The sequence below is a fragment of the Oryctolagus cuniculus genome, chromosome 3 (genome assembly GCF_051225735.1).
Source record: "Oryctolagus cuniculus isolate XC-2025 breed Fujian yellow rabbit chromosome 3, ASM5122573v1, whole genome shotgun sequence".
Classification (NCBI taxonomy): domain Eukaryota; kingdom Metazoa; phylum Chordata; class Mammalia; order Lagomorpha; family Leporidae; genus Oryctolagus; species Oryctolagus cuniculus.
Window position 1 is genome coordinate 120,457,510 of NC_142869.1, and position 22,673 is coordinate 120,480,182.

The 22,673-nt window shown below is 56.0% G+C and overlaps 1 protein-coding gene across 2 annotated transcripts in view; it reads right to left on the bottom strand.

The window, feature by feature from the left end:
• The window catches only part of ARHGEF4 (Rho guanine nucleotide exchange factor 4), a 215,650-nt gene extending 206,931 nt beyond the window's left edge, over positions 1 to 8,719 (bottom strand). Inside the window, exon 1 of one of the 2 annotated variants that reach the window (XM_051848762.3) lies at positions 8,565 to 8,713. In XM_051848762.3, the coding sequence (XP_051704722.3) occupies positions 8,565 to 8,603 (39 nt within the window). In that variant the 5' untranslated portion in view covers positions 8,604 to 8,713. Of the gene's footprint in view, positions 1 to 8,564 lie in introns of both variants that reach the window. The other variant, XM_089328361.1, reaches the window with a different exon arrangement.
• Between the last annotated feature and the right edge of the window lie 13,954 nt (positions 8,720 to 22,673).

Here is a 22,673-nt window from a genome sequence, read left to right on the forward strand (position 1 = left end):
AGCAGAGCTTCCTGGGGACCTAGAACAAGGACCTGTGTGCCAGCCTAAATTGTGATGCACTCTGCCCGGGGTCAGAGTGGCGGGGACAGCCATGGGAAGCCCAGCAGGCCAGCGTGACCCAGGCAGGGGAGCTGGTGGAGCAACCCACTCACCCGACACTCAGGCTACACGCCTTGTTCTCATCACGTACTTAACCAGAGCCACTGAGCACAGCACCAACCAGGCCCCCAGATGTCAAGTCCAATCACGCAGCCTCCCAGGAGGCCAGCCCAGGCCAGGGCAGTAAGGCAGACACAAAGTCACGGTCAGCCCCCTGTGCTGGCTTCAGTGTCCTGAGAGCTAACAGAGCAGCGACTCTTCTCGGCCCAAAGCTGCCACCACCTCACACATCAAGCGCATAAGAGAAAAAAAAAAGTATTTTCCCACGTGGACATTTAGCGGAGCAGCCAAGATGGCAGTTAGGATGTCCACGTGTTATGTCAGAACACACGGGTTTGCTTCCTGGCTCCAGCTCCCTGCTGATGCCGACTCTGGGAGGCAGCAGGTGATGGCTCAAGTCATTGGATCCCTGCCACCCACATGAGAGACCTGGGTTGATTTCCCAGGTCCTGGCTGCAGCCTGGCCCAGGAATCTAGGGACTGAACCAGCGGATAGGAGCTCTCTCGGTGTATCTATCTGTCTCTCTGCCTTTTAATCAATCAGTCAATCAAAATTTTTAAAAATAAGAGGATTGCTCTAATTGTTCCTTTTATTTCTTGTTTGTGCCAATTGGTTTAGCAGGGGTGGGGAACATCTGTCCCTTGGGCAAAATCATCTGATCTGGCCCTGCCAAGGCCACACAGGTTAGACTCAAAATTCAGTAAATCTACAGCAGGCTAATTTTTAAATTGATGATTTTGTATGGCCTGCGAATGTTATCCAAAGATCCACAAATATCCAAATGGCCCTTGGTGGAAACATGGTTTCCCAGTTCCAGTTTACCATATGGTTGATCTTGAACTTTTTTTAGAAATCATTTATTTAATACATGCAAATTTCATAGGTACAGCTTTAGGAATATAGCGGTTCTCCCCCGCCCATACCCGCCCTCCCACCCCCACTCCCATTCCACCTCCTACTCCCTCTCCCATCCCATTTTTCATTAAGATTCATTTTTAATTATTTTTAAATACAGAAGACCAACTCTAGACTAAGTAAAGATTTCAACAGTTTGCACCCACACAGGCACACAAGGTATAACACACTGTTTGAAGACAAATTTTACCGTTAATTCTCATAGTACAACTCATTAAGGACAGAGATCCTACATGGGGAGCAAGTGCACAGTGACCTTGAACTTATGGAAGGCATGATATGCAAAAGCAACGTATGTTTAGACGTCAGTTCTGACATCATAATAAAATGAACACTCGTGGATCTTCCTCCCCGTGTGCAGGACAGCTGGGTTTTGATTCAGTGCATTCATTAATTACTGGGCACTGCAACAGCAGGTGTCCCTCTGGGCTGGGGTGTTCCTCTGGTGGCATGGGGGGAGGGGTTTGATTCTGCATTGTTGTCCATAGCACATCAAAGGTGATCCTAACATGGGCAAGCTGGGAACTCGGAGGAACGAAATGACCATGTACAGTTGCAGGGTCTTCTGAGAACAGTAAGTAGAAACATCAGTAACGACATCCCCGATTAAGGGACATTACGACGATGTGTGGAGAGATGAGAGATGACTAACCCGGCATACCTGCAGCGGAGGGCACTAAGAAGGGGCCAGAAGGAGAGGGCAGGGGGCATCACAGGAGACTTCCTGGAGGAGGTGTTGCTGTAACCTGAAGGACAAACAAGGGACCCTACAAGAGGACTGGTACAGAGGGGAGGCACCCCAGGGTACCCTGTAAGCATAGGGACCTCTGGCTTCTGACCTGCAGCACACATGTCACCAGACGAGGGACTTCAGGACCTCACAGGAAACACCACCCATGCCTCAAAGGGTTCCGACTGGGTGCCCAGCAGGAGCCAGAGCCAGCCCAGGGCCATCACAGCAACAGCCTTTATATCTCACAACCGTACAACTGGCAGGAAGTCAGAGGGTGGCCCATCTCCACGACGGGGAATCCAGTAGGGGCTCCTAAAAACCAGCACGTACCCCAGCCAGAGAGCAAGTCCCACTCAGCAGGAGAAGTGGGCAGAACACTGGGGCCAGCGACTCCTACGGGGGCCTGACTGAGAATGGGGTCCCCAAGGGCTGAGTCTGCAGCAGGCAGCAGGGGCTACGGAGGTCATGGGGCAGACAGCACACAGAGGGTGCCCCATGCCTGAGTGGCTGGGCTGGAGTTTGCAGAGGACTCCAGCAACCTCACAGGGTTCTGGGTCCCGTCCCTCATAAGCTCTGCATGCCGGTCCATGTTGAATGGGATGGAGCTGACCAGGTCAGAGAGGGAGATTGACAGGTGGCCAAGGAAGGGTCTGCAGCCAGAGCACACAGCAGGACATGCCCAGGGTGCAGGTGTTGCCTCAAGAGGAAGCCCTGGAGCCTCTGGATAACAACACGGTCAAGGACGGCGGAATCCAGGGTGGCAGGAGACACAGCACCGGGGTGACATCAGGGACTGCTTGGTGTCTGACTTCCGTGCCCAATCTCTCTGCCCTCTGCCATCCAGGGGAGACTGGCCTCTGCAGGACTCCACAGAACTCAGCTCTTGTGGCCTCAGTCCCTGCCAACACCTTGACCCAGAAGAGATCACATGGGCAGGTGTGACCCGTGGGTCTACACCTGTGGACCTGGGGTATAGACACCAAAGGCTGACAGTTGAGGGCATGCTGCTGGCACTTTGCCCTCACTGCGTGCCATGCAGGGGCATTTGCCACTTTGCTGCCCAGCTCGGGGACCCCAAGATAAGAGAGAAGCCAGATGCCACTCATGTGGAAGATAGAAAGGAGGCAGAGAACTTTTCCTACTCCCTGCAGCTCAGACAAGCCCCAGCCAGGACCCCAGCACCTAAGACAAACCTGAACCACTACAGGTGACCTGCTGGCACCTGCAGAGTGCTGGTGGGGCACGAGGGAGGCAGAGCCTCAAGTCCCACCCGAGCCGCAGGACCAGCTGTGCTTTCCCCTCTCGGGGGCTTGGAGCTCCCCAACACCCCACCATTTGTTCACTTAACAGGAGCCCTTTTCTGTCTTTTGCAAACATGTCTTTACCAGGAAAGAAACTGGGGGCCCAGGAGCCAGCGCTGTGGTATACTGAGTTAAGCCATTGCCTGCATCCCCTATGGCCTCCAGTTCTTATCCCAGTCACTCCACTTCTGATTCAGCTCTCTGCTAATAGCCTGGGAAGACAGCAGAAGGTGGCCCAAGCACTTGGGCCCCTGCACCCATGTGGGAGACCAAGATGAATCTCCTAGCTCTTGTGAACCAGTGGATGGAAGATCTTTCTCTTTCTCTCTCTCTCTCTCTCTCTCTCTCTCGCTCTCGCTCTCTCTCTCTCTGCCTCTCCCTCTCTGTAACTCTGCCTTTCAAATAAATAAAAATAAAACTGCTTTAAAAATTATCAGCCATGGGGCTGGCACTGTAGCATTGCAGGTAAAACCACTGTCTACAGTGCCAGCATCCCATATGGGTGCTGGTTCCAGTCCCGGCTGCTCCACTTCCAATCCAGCTCTCTGCTATGGCCTGGGAAAGCAGCAGAAGATGGCCCAAGTTCTTGGGCCCCTGCATCCACATGTGATATCTGGAAGAAGCTCCTGGCTCCTGGCTTTGGATAGGCACAGCTCTGGCCATTGTGGCCACCTGGGGAGTGAACCAGCAGGTGGAAGACCCCTTTCTCTCTGCCTCTCCTTCTCTCTCTCTGTAATTCCGGGTTTCAAATAAATAAATAAATCTTAAAAATATTTATCAGCCTTGGCCTGCTACATGGTCTACTGGGTGCCTTGAGAGGGAAATGGCTCTTGCTACACAACCCAAATGAAAGGCGGCCAACTTAAATAGAAGGAACAACAGACTGAGTCCTGGAATATCGGCATGGGGACTCTCCCTGACCACACATGCAGTCTTTCTCCTGTCCCACCGCCCCAGGCCCGAGACACCCCTCAACCAGAAGCAAGCCTGAGTCCATCCATCTGTGCCCCTGGAAACCACAAAGCCAACACAATTGTTTCTCTGTTCCTCCAGTGAAAGTTAAGGCATCGTCTGGGAAATAGTGGCACCCCTTGCTTAGGAATGGGTAAAACAGTGGTGCACAACCCCACTGAGCTCTTGCAGGCCTCTCTGGCTGCTTCAGGGGCCTGGTACCCCCTCCTCCTCACCAGAAAGGGAGGCCTGTTCTCCTCATGGCCACCCTTGCGCTTCAGCATGGTAGTGGGAACCCATGACAAAGAAGAGACTCACATGCTGGCAAACAGTGACTGTGCCCACCTGTACCAGAAGAAACCAGGCAAAAGCAGGGGGATGGGTCTGAGAATGCTTGACCAAGGATGGGGGCCCATAACTCAAAGACAAGGTGAACATGGTGATGCTCGGGGCAGCCACCTATCCGGGAAACAGCACAACAGCTCCAACAGCTAGGATGCATCCCATGGCTGAACTCTCCATTGACGGAACTCAGCTTGAGAGGCGCCCCAGGAAATGAGACTGCAAAGCCAAGGGATTCCGTGTTACCTGAAGGGGCACAGAAGTTCCCTCTGCAGCCGCTCCTTCTTGTTCTGACCAAGAGCAAGCTGCTCTCCATCCATAACCATGCCTCTAGGAGAGCCCAAGAGACAGGCCCCATCCCAAGGCACTGAGAAGTCCAACATCTTGGAGAATTACTGCAGTTACTGTTCTCTATCAGCTGGCACTGCTGATGGGGCACCCAGCTGTCAGCTGGGATTCTACAGGTGGGAATGGTGGAGCCGGCAGCATTTCAAGTGCCGGAAGCCAGAGTGGCACCCAGGATGTGCTGATGCTGCAGCTCTGTGACATCGGCCAACCATTCTTGGGGCCACCAGGACTGAAATCGACAAGCAGAACCAGTACCAGTGGGGTCCTGATTGATAAAAGTGGAAAAACTAGGCCTGCTATACGGAAGTCTCCATGTCTTAGACTGACACCCAGCACATAAGGGGCACTCACGTTTACAGAATACACCCCAGTGCCGTTTGTCCAATTCCCAGACAAAACTCAATGAACCCAAAGCTCCTTGAGTGGAGGGAAGCCAATCTCCAGCAGAGACATCAGGAGTGTCAACTGTTGAATCTTTCCGAGGCACCTCTACTGAGGAACATCTGGGTCTTTCAGAAACCACCAACCAACGGGTTCTGAGCTGGCAACAATTCCAGGTGGCTCAGGATGTCCCTACAGCTTGTCACCAGGAATAAGGTGCCAGCATGTCAGGTCAGAAATGGAGCTGCGCCTTGTGTCTACCTCACGGTAACCCAGTGGACTCCAGGACCTGCCCTTGCAATTTGTCCAGCTCTTGAGCATCCAGTTGACAAACACGTGCTCAGAGAGTGGCAGAAACTCCACCGTGGCTCCCTTGACCCATGGCATAGAGACTTCTGTGGCAAGACACCTAAGTGGAAGTCTCTTGAACACCATTCCCCTCCAAAGCTGTCCATCAGTAGCAATACTTCATTCCTGGTGACCAAGAAATCAGCAGTCTGGGAGGGACATCCCCGCTGCCTCCCCTACTTTACTTGTTGGTTTGGCTTGGGCAGAAGACATGGGAGCCTTGAACACCAGCAGACGACAGTAATAGACTCTTGTGTAGATACTCTTGGCAGCCGCACTGACACACAGGCAACCTCCTTACTGGAACAAAACTCTAGGGTGACCTTTGACACTAATACAAAGCCAGGGATTTGGCAAAAGCTCTGCTAGTGTGTGTGTGTGTGTGTGTGTGTGTGTGTGTGTTTCCTGCCCAGGATTCTGGGGTGAGCAGAAGCAGGGTGCTTTTCCACGATGGTGCAGAAGCAAACCTCCACCACATGCCTCAGCTCACTGACTCAGCTTTAAGTTAGCCAGCAGAGACCTCGTACTGCTCTGTGGCTTCAGACTGATGGGTCTTGAGGGACAGCAAGTAGCAAGATACCCTAAATGCTTGGAAGCATGCGTGCCTGTGTTCCATGAAAACAGAGGGAACTTCCACTGAGGGCTGCAGGCGGGCAGCAAGGACCACTAGTTGTCTGGAACATTCTGGAATAGCCCTTTTGAAAGCCAAAGACCGGCCGGCGCCACAGCTCACTAGGCTAATCCTCCGCCTTGCGGTGCCGGCACACCGGGTTCTAGTCCCGGTCGGGGCGCCGGATTCTGTCCCGGTTGCCCCTCTTCCAGGCCAGCTCTCTGCTGTGGCCAGGGAGTGCAGTGGAGGATGGCCCAAGTCCTTGGGCCCTGCACCTGCATGGGAGACCAGGAGAAGCACCTGGCTTCTGCCATTGGATCAGCGCAGTGCGCCAGCTGCAGCACACCGGCTGTGGCAGCCATTGGAGGGTGAACCAACGGCAAAGGAAGACCTTTCTCTCTGTCTCTCTCTCTCACTGTCCACTCTGCCTGTCAGAAAGAAAGAAAGAAAGAAAGAGAGAGAGAAAGAAAGAAAGCCAAAGACCTTGGCCTTCACATCAGGCCAGTTGGGGCCTCTGGATGTGTCAAGTGGCTGTTTTCCCACCCCTCCCCCAGAGTATGCCACTGCAGCTCATTCGCTGGGTGACCTCAAAGGTGGTACACTTTGCATGGAGCCTATGGCAAGTACAGGCTCTCGGGCGGCCCACCTGCACTTGGGAGATGCTCTGTCATGTGGCTGTCACACCCGCAGACCTGGATGCTATGCAAGTCTGCAGGAGGCCCCCGTCAGAAGGGGTCTGAGGCACCCTTCTTCCTCTTGGCTCTTGGTGCGACAGCTCGCTATGCTTCTGCTAACAGAGTGTGATGGTGGGACCCCAGTGGCCTGAGGCTCCCAGGATGGAGCAGTGGTCAGGTGGTCCACACACGCCCAGGCCCAGAGGCCCCAGCAGGTGACTCAAGCAGGTGACTGCCTTGAGCTCCCACGTGACCATGAGGGAGAACAAGTGTGCGTTGTGTTTACAGGTGGCTTGGCAGCACACACAAGTGGTCTGCTGTTGCGGCATTCAGAGACTAGGTGGGCAGCAGGAAGGGACATCTCTGATAGGCACAGGTGCTCGTCCCCTTGGCATGCACACAGGGGCCTGGGGTGTCTTGGGACCTACAGGAACCAGATGACAGGTGCTGGGACCCAGAGGCATGGAAAGGCCTCTGAGAACAGGTGAAGACAGCACGTGTGCTGGGAATGCTTTCTCAAAGGCCCCATTCTCGGGAGCCTTCCAGTCTGCAGGTGGGGCATGGTGGTTGTCCAGGGATGCCTGGTAGCCTCCCCTTCAGCCACACTCTGCTGTGTGGCTTCCCTTCACCTAGGCCACCTGCTACCACCACAGCTGGGGGTGAGGAAGAACCAGCACTTCATAAACCAACACATTTTCTCAACAGATGCTCACACTGAGCCCGGGACTTGTGAGATTATCACCCATTTGTTTCAAAACGGAAAACAATGATCAGGCACGCAGGGAATCATCCCAGGATAGTACATCCCAGCAGGGACAGCACCAGAAGCCAAAGGGGGAATCTGTGTGCTCTGAGCCCAAGCGCGGGCACCAGAGGCACCCTCTGCACGCACTCACACAGGTTCCTGGAAGACCACCTTCTCGCCCGGCTGATGTTTGCATGGCCAGAGAGATGGTTCATCTCTGCACTTTCAGGCAAACTGCGGGACAGGGTGAGGGCAGGGCTCCTGCCGTCCAGCCTTGGGCCACCTCCGCCCAGCTGCCTGCCAGGCTGCAGCTTGAGGAGAAGCTTCCTCCCTGAGCCTGTCCTGCCCAGAGCTGGCCTCTGTTTCCTGGTACTTGCCCTGCAGAAAGAGTCCACCCGCGCCCTGCCACCCAACCACCTCCCACGGCATCGCCCACCTGTGGAGGTGGAGGTTGGCCACCTGCAGCCGCAACCACTCTGACAGTGCCTCGGAGCCCACCGCCCAGTTTGCGCTGCCGGTGAGGGCAGGTGAAGCGGAGGTGCTGATGAGCTCTGGCCTGGGAAGGGAGCGGACCCCCCGCAGGCGCAGGAGTTTAACAGCGCCGGCTGTGGGTTCCCATTCCCTTGCCGCGGCTTAGCCACCCCTTTTCTCGCTCCCTACCCCGCCTCTCCCTCGGATTCCCGCAGTCCGGGTGACAATACGACAGCAACCACTTCTGGGCACCTACTGGACTGGACACCAGGCGCCCGTCCAGGAACCGAGAGACCCGGGCTGCAACAGCCCGGGCGCCGGGAAGACGGGCCCAGGCGCTCGCCCTCGCCAAGGCTCGCCAGGGCCACTGTCAAGCTCTCTGCCGACACGGCACCGCTCCCTCCCGGGGGTCGGGACCGCAGTGCGGCTGTGGGACGCCGCCTCCGGGTCCGCACATCGGAAAGTTGGCTGCGAGCGGGAGCCGGTGCCGGTGTGGGGCGCAGCGCCACGCGCAGGCTCGCCTCCGCCTGGTAAGTTGCTGGTAGCCGCGAGCCCGACCGCAGGTGCCGGGACGCGGACTCTCACCTTGAAGAAGCTCCGGAGGAAGTGCAGGACGCTGAGCATGGTGGCCGCCGGGACGCCCGGAGCCCCCCGGAGCAGCGCGACGAGCCGCGCCGCCGAGCCCGGGCTCCGCCAAGTCCAGCCCGCGCCCCGCCCCGGGATCCGCCCCGGTGCCCGCCCCGACAGCCGGACGCCCCGCCTCCCTGGTCCCGGCCGCCTCTCAGGGCAAACGTGAGACACCGGGAGCGCATCCGTGAGGCCTCTCTACGGGCACCCGCGGGACCAGGCGAACAGAGCTGCCCATGGACACGGCTCCGGGGCTCTCAGGAGCCTCCCCGTGCTCCGCCGAGCTCAGAGTTTTCCTAGGGAAGCATACTCAACACCCAGGCGCCCCACACTCCAGCGTGGCCCTGGTCCCCTAAGCCTGCCCTCTGCACCCCAGTGCCACGACCCTGTGTGCCCAGCACCCCCGGGGGCTTGTCCTGCCTGGAAAACTTTCAGAGTTTGTCAACTGGGCCAGCATCTGAGGAGAAGGCACAGAGCATCCACGGCTCTGAAATCTGGTGCCGGGCTTGTGCAGACCAAACACCTGCCACCGAATTCTCGGCCCAGAGCCCCCTGTCTTCCCAGGTGTGTGAACCCTTGTTCGGGTCCACAGGAGAGCAGCCTAGGAGCAAAGGGAAGTCTTGCCTACTTTCTTTGTGGAGTTGAGGGAAATGGGGCCTTCCCAGGGCACCCTCTGGCTGGTCCCTGGGGCCACACTATTCTTAGCGGGTAATTTTAGTTTCTTTTAGAATTGAAACAAAAGAGTAAAGTAGTAAAAAAAATAATAATGAACCTAGCCTGGTTTATATTCTTCTTCATATGAATGCAGCTGTAAAGTACAATTTTACTTATTTATTTTTAAAGATTTATTTGTATTTGACACTCAGAGGTAGAGAAACTGAGGGGAGGGTTCACTGCCCAGATGGCCGCAATGGTTAAGGCTAGGACAGGCCGAAGCCAGGAGCCAGGAGCTTCTTCGGGGTCTCCCACAGGTGTGCAGGGGCCCAAGCACTTGGGCCATCTTCTGCTGCTTTCCCAGGTGCATTAGCAGGGAGGTGCATCGGGAGTGGAGCTGCTGGACTCACTGCGGGCAGCATCCCCGAGGCCCTGGGGCCCCAGGACAGCAGTGGGGGCTGCAGGCTGGGCTCCTGCCTGCCCGCCTCCATCCCACTGTCCCTCCTCCTGTCTCTCCTCTCTGTCCATGTCTCTCTCCTCTCGGGCTCATGATGACTCAGCTCCCAGGTGGCCCAGCATTCAGGCTGCCCAGGACTTAGGGAGGCCTAGGAGAGCAAGTGAAAGGACCATTTGGCTTAAGAGTTAAGACGCTGACTAGTTATACCCAGGCCCCACATCAGAGGGCCTGGGTTCAGTTCCTGGCTCCGGCTTCCCATTCCAGCCTCCTGCAAGTGGAGACCCTGTGAAGCAGCAGTGATAACTCCTATAGGCAGAGTCCTTCCCCCGATGTGGGGTGACCTGGGTTGTCTTCCTGGCTCCTGGCTCTGGCCCTGGTTCAGCGCTGGCTGGTGCAGGCATTTAGGGGAACAAACCTATGAATGGGAACTAGCTCTGTCTCTCTGCCTCGCAAATAAACAAATAATGATACCAAACATAAACAGATAGATAAAAACAACCAACAGTCTCGGAGAAGCAGAGCATAGAAGAGTGGCGATGGGAAGGGAGATGGGGAAGAGAGAAGGGAAATGCTAAACCCAGGTACAATATTCAGCTGGACAGGAGACACAAGATACCATGTTCCACTGCAGCGTAGGGCAGCCACAGGCAGCAAGGAAGCTCTGGATCTGTCCAAAGAGAGGATCTTGAAAGTTCTCAGGGGCCAGCACTGTGGCGTAGAGGGTAAAGCCTCCGCCTGCCATGCTGGCATCCCATATGGGTGCTGGTTCCAGTCCCGGCTGCTTCACTTCCAATCCAGCTCTCTGCTATGGCCTGGGAAAGCAGTAGAAGATGGTCCAAGTTCTTGGTCCCCTGCACCCACGTGGAAAACCCAGAAGAAGCTCCTGGCTCTTGGCTTCAGATAGGCCCAGCTCTGGCCATTGCAGCCAACTGGGGAGTGAACCAGCAGATGGAAGACCTTGATCTCTCTCTGCCTGTCTTTCTCTCTCTGTGTAACTCTGGCTTTCAAATAAATAAGTAAATCTTAAAAAAAAAAAAGTTTTCACCACCAAGAAATGGGAACTAATTACCCTATTTGCTCACTACCCAATGCACACCTGTACAGAAACAGCACACTGAGTAGCCCATGAATGGGTACAGTTGTTGTGAGTCCATTAGAAGGAAAACAGAATGAGCAAGAGGCAGCGGACAACAAGCGACTCGAGATGGGACTGCTCTGCAATGCGCGGGAACACACACGGGTAGGCGGGAAGCCTGGAGGTGGGCAGCTGTCCCTGTATTTCTTTTTGATAATCCAGTGAAACAGGACTGAGCTGAAAAGGGCTTTGTCCATTGGCCCTGGAGACTCAGCAGGTGGGGTCTGACCCTGGAGCACCTAGGGGACAGCGGGACCTGATGTCTCAGACAGAGTCCAGAGCAGAGGGTGAGAAGGAGCCGGGGCCTGGGCTGGCCGAGCAGAGAAGGGGTGAGCCCTGGGCACAGGTCTCTGGGAAGCTGCACACAGGGGCCTTGACAGAAGCTGGACTTCCGGGAGGAGGGGTCAGGGAGCTGGGCTGGACCCTGACCTCCCTTGTCCCTGAGGCAGCAGAATCAGGAGGAATATGCTACAGGCATTCCTGAGCCAGTGGCTCAAGCTTGTTACCTGTCGTCCACTGTTCTTATCTCTGGGGACTGAAGCTGCCGGGAGGCATTGATGAGAAAGGACTTAGTGCGACAGCCAATGAGGGCCAGGAAGGACAGCCCAGGAGCTGGCGGAGCCAACAGCCCCCTAGAGATTCAGGCATCCTGCTTTTTCCCCAGTGCTCAGGGCCTGGTGAAAGACATGGGCAGGATTCGCACCCTGTGGGATGAGGACCCGTCATTTTCTGGGTGCCTGTGAGGGCTGAATGGGATCAGCGTACAGCGTACATACATGGGCATGAGCACTGTCACTAAGGAAGGGAGGTGGGACAGGCAGCTTTGTCCCATCCCAGTTCCCGTGAGAGCACCTGCTGGGAGGCCAGCCCAGGCTGTGAGGCCTCCAAGGGCTTAGGTCTTCTTTCATTTTTACAGTTCATGGTCATTTCAGTTCAACTTGATACCGTGCATTTATTCAAGAAGTACATATGTATGTGTTTGTACACATATACACATTTCAGGCATTGGGAACCAACTGGCTAACTGCCTTGAGAGGGCTCTTGGATATAAACCAACAAGCAGAAATTTTGCAAAACAGATTAAATGCCCTTAAGGTGCAGGTGAGGGAAGCCCTGTCTGGGTGGGCCCTGGAGGCTAAGAAGCTGCACGAAGATTCAGGCTAAGAGAGGCCTTGTGGAGAGACCAAAGTCCCAGGGACATGGTGTGTTTCTTGTGGGCAAGGTGGCAAGAAACCCAGGGTTTGCACCTCAGGGAGCTCAGAGGAGAGTAGGGGAGCTGGGGACAGAGCAAGAGAGCCCTGGAAGCCAGGGGACCATGGGAACTCCACGCCTGCAACATAAGCCCATGCTGCCAGTTCCCTAAGGCCCTATCTGCAGACGTAACCTGCAGACGTCATGAAGTATGGCGCCTCCACCCTGAATCTATTAACATCGAACTTTGGCTGCCGAGCCTCCAGCACACGGGCCCAAGCCAAAGGATGCCCCCTGCGCAAACCCCTGGGCTGAGCATTCCACATGTCCAGTTCTCCAAGACCTGATGGCTCCATGCCTCCTGGACTCACCTGAGCAGGTCCTCCTGGGCTTCCCTGGGTAGACAGCAGGTGGCAGACCCACCCCTGAGGGCCTCCTCACCGCCCACCCGCAGGCAGCCAGTCCTAGGTCACAGGTCATGTTTCAGGGAACAGGAGCAGGGCTTCCTCCCCAGGGGCACGGCCTCAGGGTGGAGTGGCAGGCTGGGGTCTTGAGGCAGAAGGACAGGGCTGCTGTTGTGGTTTGAATGTTCACACACTGCAAACTTATCCCCCCAACTGCTATGTCAGTGCTATGAGATGACATGAAGTTGTGAGGGTGGGGTCTCCATGCGGAGGTGATTGAGATGTCAGAGGGGGTGGGGAGGGGGTGCTGGCATTGTGGCACAGCAGGTAAAAGCCCCAGCCTGCAGCGCCCGCATCCCTTACGGGCGCAGGTTCGAGTCCCAGCTGCTCCACTTCCAATCCTGCTCTCTGCTATGGCCTGGGAAAGCAGAGGAGGATGGTCCAAGTCCTTAGGCCCCTACACTCATGTGGGAGACCTGGAAGAAGCTCCTGGCTCCTGGCTTCGGATCAGCTCAGCTCTGGCTGTTGTGGTCATTTGGGGGGTGAACCAGAAGAATGGAAGACCCTTCTCTCTCTCTCTCTCTCTCTCTGGCTCTACCTCTCTCTGTAACTTTTTTTTTTTTTTTGACAGGCAGAGTTAGACAGTGAGAAAGAGAGACAGAGAGAAAGGTCTTCCTTCCATTGGTTCACCCCCCAAATGGCGCTGCGCCGATCCAAAGCCAGGAGCCAGGTGCTTCTCCTGGTCTCCCATGTGGGTGCAAGGCCCAAGGACTTGGGCCATCCTCCACTGCCTTCCTGGGCCACAGCGGAGAGCTGGACTGGAAGAGGAGCAACCGAAGCAACCAGGACAGAATCCGGCGCCACAACCGTGACTAGAACCTGGGATGCTGGCGCCACAGACGGAGCATTAGCCAAGTGAGCCATGGCGCCAGCCAACTCTGTCTTTCAAATAAAATAAAAATGATCCTAAAAAGAGAGAGAGAGATGTCAGTGGATTGTCCATGATGGCATCAGTAGCTTTGTGAGAGGAGGAAGAAGATTTGAATTGGCACCTGCTTCTGTCTCTACAGAGGCTGTCTTCCACCTTGGGAGGACTCAGCAAAAAGGCCCTCACTAGGGGCCAGCCCCATGCTCATGGACTACCCAGTAGACTTCTATTCCTTATTTGTAAAAGGATTTATGCATTTGAAAGGCAGAATTATAGAAAGAGAGGGAGAGACAGAGATCTTTTATCCATTGGTTCACTCCCCAAATGGCTGCAATAGCCAGGGCTGGGCCAGTCCAAAGCCAGGAGCCCTGAGCTCCATCTGGGTCTCCCACATGAGTGGCAGGGGCCCCTAAGGACTTGGGCCCTCTTCTGCTACTTTCCCAGGCAATAGCAGGGACCTGGGTCTAAAGTGGAGCAGCCAGAACTTGAACAGATGTTTAAGTCAGGTGCTGGCATCACAGGTTGAGGTTGAACCCACTGGGCCATCTCCATACACTCTTATCCTTGATAAGTGACCAGGTCTCTGGTGTTTTGTGATAGCAAAGGGAAGCAGGTGCCCCCAGGGAAAGCTAGGCTGGCAGGTGTGGGGGGCACTCTCTCTCTCCCAAGTGCTGAAAGGCCAACACTCTGGTCCCCTTGGGCAGGGCTGGCTGCCACCAGGGTACAGTCGGGTGGCTTTGAGCCACTGGAGAGAAGTGGCTGGTTGGGCGCCCACCTCTGCCCCCCAGGGCCTGCGAGACTCTCAGACAGGCCTCTGTGTGGCTCCTGGAGGTCATGACTCACGGAGCACATTCAGTGCCAGGCAAAGAAAGGCAGAGCCTCTGGCCTGCGCCGCCAATTGTTTGTTACAAAGGGGAGGAAAAGAAAAAGGAATGAAAGAGAAGAAAGGATCAGCAGAGTCCGTCTGTATTTGGGAACAAGGGGGACCTTCTTTTCTGCCTTTGCCTTGGGAACCCCCAGCTAGGAACAGGGGTGCTGCAGGGGGCTCCCAAACCTCTGCCTGCCCCATCCTGGCCCTGGGGCCCCTTGTCTCCCTCCCCCAAGAAGCCACTGAGGGTCAGGAGTGTGGAGGAGGGGCCCAGAGGAACCAGACAAGGCCCTGGATGGAGAGGGGCCCCACGGGGCCAGGGCAGAGGGGAGGGCTTCCTGGGGGCAGATCAGGGGGTGATGTGCTCCCTGGGGTGCTGCTCACCAGGCACACCTGCGTCCCTCTGCCCCTGCCCTTCCTCTTCCTCTTGCTGCTTGCAGGCAGGCTGGGGTGAGTTCTGCCGTCCTTGCCAAGACCCTCTGCTGCCCCCACCCCCTTGCGGCAGCAGGGGCTTCCCCGGGGTACTGTGTGTGACTTTCCTCAGTCCGAGGACACAGCTGACTTTCAGCCAGCAGGGAGGACCACGACTTGGGATGCATTCTTGGCAGCTTCATTTGAAGCTGAGGTCAGCCCAAGGACAAGGAGCCCATGACTACAAAACTCAGGTGGGCACAAAGCCAGGGCGCCTTTGCCTGCGGGGACAAGCTGGCCACCCTGGGTCACAGGTAGCCTGGGGACATTGACTCCGGGGCCCGGCCAGCATCGGCCATGTGGCTGGATGACCTTTCTGTACCTCTTCTCAGTAATCTGTAAAGTGGGCAAGCACAGCTCAGCTCCCAGGACCACTGTGAGCCCAGCCAGCTGCATGTATGTGTTGGTATCATGGGGCTGAGCCGTTCTGCTGAGCTGGGAGCCTCCTCCAGTGCTGACCCAGGGGGTTGGCACTGGTCAAAGAATGAACTATGGGGGTGGGCGCTGTGGCGTAGTGGTCTAAGCCTCCACCTGCAGTACTGGTATCCCATATGAGCACTGGTTCTAGTCCCAGCTGCTCCACTTCTGATCCAGCTCCCTGCTTATGGCCTGGAGTGCAATCTGTGTCTCCCATGTGGGTGGCAGGAGCCCAAACACTTGGGCCACCATCTGCTGCCTCCCTGGGCAGGTTAGCAGGGAGCTGGAATGGAAGTGGAAGAGCTGGGACTTGAACCAGCACTCATATGGGATGACAGTGTCACAGGCAGCAGCTTAACCCGCTGCGCCACCACACAGGTTCCAGTTACTGGTTTAACGATCAGTCTCACCCATACAATGAGGTGGGATTTGGGGATGTGCAAAGCAGGTGCACCCCTAGCAGCTGGGTAGGGACAAGGGGCCTTCTTCCACCGAGAACCACGCGCCGAACCCAGCAGACAGGAGACGCAATAATGCGATGATTGCATTAAGCCCTGGGCTTGGGGAGCTTCTGGTCTCCTGTTGCTGAATGAGGCTGCAGGAGTGGATGGATGCGTGAGGCCGGAAGCAGCATCCGGCCTCCACAGCCTCAGCTGCATGCACTGTGCTGTGTCTGCTTCTGCCCCTCGATGACCAGTCACCACCTCTGAGTGGCGCGGTGCTCAAGAAAGGTGTGATTGGGGCCAGAGCTGTGGCACAGCGGGTTAATACCCTGGCCTAAAGCACCCACATCCGATATGGGCACCAGTTCGAGACCAGGCTGCTCCACTTCTGATCCAGCTCTCTGTTACGGCCTGGGAAGGCAGTAGAAGATGGCCCAAGTGCTTGGGCCCCTGCACCCATGTGGGAGACCTGGAAGAAGCTCCTGGCTCCTGGCTTCGGATCAGCTCAGCTCTGGCCATTGTGGTCATTTGGGGGGTGAACCAGAAGAATGGAAGACCTCTCTCTTTCTCTCTATCTCTCTGCCTCTCCTCTCTCTGTGTAATTCTGACTTGCAAATAAATAAATTAATTAAAAAAAAGAAAGGTGTTATGGATGTGTCTGCAGCCGGAGCACTATTGCACATGCAGGTGTAAAGTCCAGGAGAGAGTGATGCTGCATTTGAAGGGGCCCTAGCTGGGCTCTGGGGGGTCTTGAAACACTGGAGGGAGAGGCACAACTCAGGGAAGGCAGGGACAAGGCAGCAGGGAGCAGCCGATGAGACAGAAGCAGCCTAGGGCTGCCAGAGCCCTCTGGAAGAGACTAGGCAGTGTCTCACAGGAGGGGAACCAGACCAGGGGATGTAAGGGCAGCAGGCAGGGCCACAGGCCAGCCTGGGAGTCTGGGGGGCCAGGCAGGGGCCGGTCCAGGGCTGGGGAGTGGACGGCTCAGGCTGGAAGGCGCCAGTCTCCAGGGTGACGCTGATCTCAAAGAGCGAGGCCAGAATGGGCTTTTGTGTGCCGCAGATCAGGGGGTGGGTGTTCCCAGGGGAGAGTCGGGTAGAGGGAGGGGATGACGGCGGGAAAGAAAGGGGCCGTGAAACATGGGGAAGATGCCCACTGTGGATCCTCACTAAGCAACAAATTGCTTTGATTCCGGGCCCAAGCCAGGGGGCTGTGGGCTCTGAATAGGGGCTGCCTGGGGGCTCTGGGGCCCAAGAGCCAGGGTGGGGAGGGCCCCAGAGTGCTGGGCCGGTGGAACAGGGTTGCAGTTCTAAGCTGCACCTGTGCCCAATGCAGAGCCTTCTCCCTCCTCCCGAGAGGACCACAGGTGCGGCAGAGGGAAGACGTCGGAGCCAGAGCAAAGTCTCTGAGCAGGAACCTCCCCACCTGTGGTCCATCCTCCCTGCTCTGAACCCCAAATCTGTCTTAGGCCCCCACATGAGTGCCCAGCCCTGGCTGCATGTGTTTGTGCTACGAGGTGGGGCAACCCAGGTGTGTGCAGTGTCCCCCAAATGAGGATTTTAGAGGACAGCATGGTGAGGGCCTCCATTGAGAGGGACCCTGCAGCCTGGGTACCATTTTTTTCTGAGCCAGGGATCTACAGACTGGCCTTAAGAAAGGAGGGGCTGAGGAGCCTGGGGTAGGGATGGGGATGGAGACCCCTTGAGACACCTAGGATTTCACTGAGACTCCAGTGAAGGGCTTGTGTTGGGCTGTGCTATGTGCCGGGCCAGCCTTGGCCATCTGGGGGTCCTCAGCCCCGTCTCCCTTCCAGGACAGGCTACAGGCAAAGCCGGAGCTGAGCAGTTTTGTGTAAACAACCAGCCCTGTCCTGAAAGGAGACCTGGGGAATCCCATGTGCACGGGATGGGCAGGCACCCCTGCAGTGTGTCCCCAGCCCTGGCAGTGACCCCGACAAGCTACACCCCAGGCCACCCCGGCAAGTCCATGGCCCATGTGGCTCCTGGGCAGCCAGACCCTGGGCCCCTGGGCCTGGGAGCCAGGCCAAGGCTGCTCTCAGCAACCCAGTGTGCAGGGAGGAATCTGCTTAGGATTCAGGTCATGCCTGGCTCCTGGCTGTGGCGATTGTGCGGCTGTGTCAGATTCATTTACAGAGGGGCACAGCGCACACACGGGTGTGTGTGTGTGTGTGTATGGCTCTCTCCCACTTACACTCAGGACACTGGAGCTCGAACACAACGAAAAGACTGAATGGCGGCCTGTTACAGGGTAGGGATTTGCGAGTCCTTGTGACTCATCCACCCTCGGGCGGAGATGTAGGCGTCTCTGTGCAGGGCACGTTGGTGTCTTCGTGAATCAATTCTCTTCAGCAGAAAACAATCACAGTTTTCCATAATAGGAAGCAGTCTAGCCGATGTACTTAGGCTTCTGATGAAGAAATGACCTAGGTGGAGCTGCCCTTGTAGTATAGTGGGTTAAGCCATGGCTTGCAACACTGGCGTCCTGTGTCAGAGGACTGCTCCTCTTCCAATCCAGCTTCCTGTTAATGTACCCAGGAAGCATGGGAAGATGGCCCAGGTGCTTGGGCCTCAGCCACCCATGGGAGAGACCCAGATGGAGTTCCAGGCTCCTGGCTTCTGCCTGGCCCAGCCCTGGCTGTTGCAGCCATTTGGGGAGTGAACAAATGGATGGAAGATTTCTTTCTCTGTCTTCCCACCTCCCCACTTCATCCCTCTTTCTGTTGCGCTGCCTTTCAATAAATAAATCTTTTTTCAAAAAATGATCAAGGCTGAATTTTCCATGGGCGGCCCAAGGAGCCTGGTGCAGGAGCTGGAGGGTGGCCTGGGTGCTGGCTGCAGGACCCACCCCATGTGCCTCCCGAAAGCTGCTCTCCCCTGTGCCCAGACACATGGTGCCTGCTGCAAGCCAGGCACAAAGCAACACATCACCTGTATCAGCAGCCCATTTCCCAGATGAGGAGCCGGAGGCCAGAAGTGACTCTCCCTGAAGTGTAAGTAGCAGAGTCTGATCTGAACTGCAGGAAGACAAGGAGGGAGGTGTGTCCTGGACCCGCTGGGCTCAGCAAGGACGCAGCCAAGTCAGAGGGGCCTGGCTGGGACCTGGTGGAGGGGCGGGGTGGGGGGGCAGTGCATCTGGGATTGAGCAACTATAGGGAGCCTGGAAAAATCTGCATGAGGGGATAGGACAGTGTCTGCTTTTGGCCCTAAGTCCCTGGTGGCCTTGGGTATCGAGTTTGCCACCTAGGACCTCCCACGTGGACTCAGAGAGTCCCTCAAGGGCCAGGGGAGCTGGAAGAAGGTGGGAGTTAATGATCTTGATGTAGCGCATCTGAACTTGATTGCTCTGGACTCCCTGGCATGGTCACTCTTGCCAGATATTTGCCCTGGTGCTTATCCAGGGAAGGCAGGCCGGCCAGTTGTCTGTGTCCTCACAGCCAGGAGGTGGCAGAGCCAAGACTTAAGCCAAGGCCAGTGAGACCCCCTCAAGGGCCATCCGTGGAGCTAAAGACAGAAAGGAGGGGGACCTGGCCTGGACACCGGGGTCATCACCAGAGAGGAGTAGAAGGACACAGCCTGAGGAGGGAGAAAAGCCCCAAGGAGAGGCCGCTGTGGCTCTGCCCCTATTCAGCAGGTGCAGAGTGCACAGTAAGTGAGAGCCAGAGGAGCCACAGGAGGACTTGTCTCTGGTCCTCAGCACCCAGACCCCAACTTCCCCCGGGGTAGCACAGTCTAAACAGCCTGTCCACCTATAGCCTGCTCCAAGCCAGTTAACAAGTCCTGCTAAAGCATCAGCCCAGTGAGGCCCAACCCCACTCCTCTCCGCCCCATCAGCAGCTGCACTCTGCAGGGTACAGAATTCACACCTGTCAGGGCACACAGGTTCCAGGAGGACCTCCTCCCCACAGAGCCAGCCTGGTCATCCCTTCCCAGCTACCAGCCTCGCCTCGGTCCCACCCCTAAACTCACTGTGCCATCCTGCAGCCGACCAGGCCTCCCACAGCACTGTGACACTGGCCCAGGCACAGGGCAGCAGAGAGTGGCCACCCCACAGCTGTGGCTAGGGCCCCTCAATATAAACTGCTTTCCTTCAGTGAAGGAGCCATGGAGTAGAGCTGTGGCAGCCAGAGCCCCCTGAGGGGGCGGGGCGGGAATGCACCTGCTCCTGCCGAACCAGACATGGGATGCGGGGGGGAGGGCGGGGGTGTGTGCAGCAGGGCAGGTGCACACGGTCATGGGCGGGGGCATCTGCTTTGGGAAGTACAAGGAGCCCTGGATAGTATCGCACTAGGCCCACATGGCCAGCCAGGAGGGTGCTGAGAAAGCCACAGCACACTGTCCCCTAACGATAGACCCTCGCACAGCACCTACTAACTCTTCATCAGGAAATAATCCCAACAGTGATCTGTGACATTCGTTTTCCCAACAGTGGCCTTGCACCTGTTGATTGTACAGTTCCACAATCACATAGGGTCAGGTGCCTAAAACAGAGCCCTTATCATATGTCACGCTGAATGTCTGGTCACAGTGCAGGTACTGTTCTGCAGCTAGCGAGAGGGCCACACACATATACACACACATGAACACACACACACACATGCACATACACAAACATGCACACACATGCAATGCACATGTCTACATGTGCACATGAAATACGCATACACACACGCACATATACTCACACATGCACACATGTACACGCATGTGTGTACATGTGCAAATGCACAAATATGAACATGAACACATGCGATACACATGTATGCATGTAAATGCACAGCTGCGCACTACTCGCACGTACACGTATACATGCAAACACACATCACTGCACGTGTATGCATGCACACACATGTACACACAAAAACGTGCACACATGTAATGCACATGTGTGTGGATACATGCACATATACTCACACATGCACAAACCTGTACACATGCACAGTGACAGAGCCCCAACAGGCTCCAGTGTTCCAGGGGAGCCGAGCCAGCCTCTAGCCCTGCCCTGGGGCAGCGATGCCCTGGGTGCCTGGTTTGGTGGCAGTGTGGATGTGTCCTCTGCCAGCCCCCTTGTGCATCCTCCCTGCACCCTGACGCACATGCTCTGGCTTGGCCCTATCTCCCTGGCTGCCAGGATGGTGCGGGGGTTCAAGGCCCTCCCCACACACACCTGAGACCCCCAAATACACCTGTGACAGAGGCTCCTCGGGGCCACAGTCACCTCTGAGAAGAGCTGCGCACTCGGCCAGAGGATCATTCCCAGTTCAGCTCCCTCGCCTCCGGGGACCCTGCCAGACTTCATGCTGTGGATCCCGCCTCACATTCCAAAGCGTGCAGCCCACGAGGAGGCCAGACCTGAGCCCCGTGGGCCTGGAGAAATCCATCCTGGGATATGTTCAGGGGACTTCAGCTCAATCAATTCAGCTCTCGTATAAGCACGAGGTTTTTTGTCCTCTCTGATACAGCTTAAGGTCCTCAGGGCCACGCATTTCTTTTCTCTCCATCTGTTTCATTTCATTTAATTTCACTCCATGGTATTAAGAGCTCGGAGAGAGACAGCTGCCTGGCGAATCCCAGTTCTGACACATATTTACTGTATGACCTAGAGCAAAGTGTTTAACCTCTCTGTGTCCTTATCTGTGAAATAGGCAAGGTAGCAGCAGAGCTGTTGTCTAAAGCAGAGGGTGTTTGACACCTAAATTTGGGCCCTGCTGTTGCCCCTACTGGACTTGTCTTGTGGCCCAGGCCTCATGAGCATGGGTTCCTGGAATGACTACAAATGCACTATGTATGTGAAGTGTGCTAAGAAGGTGACACTGAAGAGTTGTGTTCTCACCACACAGATAACTGTGAGGTGACGGGCCTGTCTATCATCATGATTGTGTATGCAGGTCAAGTCATCACATTGATCATCTTAAATACATTTAATTTGGGGCCAGCATTGTGGCTCAATGGTTAAAGCCATGGGAAGCGGTGCCAGCATCCCATATTGGTGTTGGTTCGAGTACCACCTGTTCCAGTTCCTGCTAATGTGCCTGGGAAAATAGCAGAAGATGGCCCAAGTCCTTGGGCCCCTGCACCTGTGTGGGAGACCCAGAAGAAGCTCCTGGTTCCTGGCTTCGGGTCATCCCAGCTCCTGTCATTGCTGCCATCTGGGGAGTGAAGCATTGGATGGAAGACCTCTCTCTCTCTCTCTCTCTCTCTCTCTCTCTCTCTTTCTCTCTCTCTCTCTCTGTAACTGTACCTGTCAAATAAATAAATTAATCTTTACAAAAGTTTGTGGACAATGCATATCATGAAAAAACTAGGGGTGGATTTCAAATTCTTTTGTGTGCAAACACACTTACCTTTTCCTTGAGGTACGCTGGTGTTACTTAATTTCACCTGACCCTGAAGTCTTTTCCCAAGGCCTTGGCAGTGATGGCAGCTGCATACTTGGAGGAGGTCCCTCAAGTTCAAGTGTGTGGAGGGCTGCTGGCTTGGTGCTGTGCCTACCCAGCCTCCGGAGCACTCCCTCTGCTCTGTGCTCAGAGAGAATCATCTGAGCAAATTTGCCATCACGAGTGGTGGCCCCCAAGGCCCAATTCCTTTTCCTGCTAAGGAAAGTTGGCATCCAGCTGGGGTGTCTGTTACTCTGAGAGCATTCTGCATTTGCTCAGGGATGTACGGTGCATTTGCTGGGAGTGCAGTTGAGGGGCACGTGCAGGAACGGCTTGGTGTCCTCCCATCAGGTCGTGATTTCGACAGCTGCTCAACAAGCTGCGGATGGAGGCGTCCACTGAACCGTAGATGGCTCAGGGAGCCTCAGGGGGGACCAGCTCTCATTCCCTCACCCCAGCAGCACAGCCTGAACAGCAGCGAGTGACCCGTGTCCAGCCAGTTCAGCACCAAGGCAGGGCAGGTGTCAAGGTCTCCTTGGAGGCTCTCACGTCCTCCTGCCAGCTCCTGCCTGTGTCTGGCATGGCGGCAAGCAGCAGGCACATCCAGCAGGGCACGGCAAGGCTCTGGGCACGGGCAGAGCCATCTCCTTTGCCCTTCTTAGTCCCTAGCTCTTCTGTGGTGTCACAAAGAGAGACCTTGTTGCC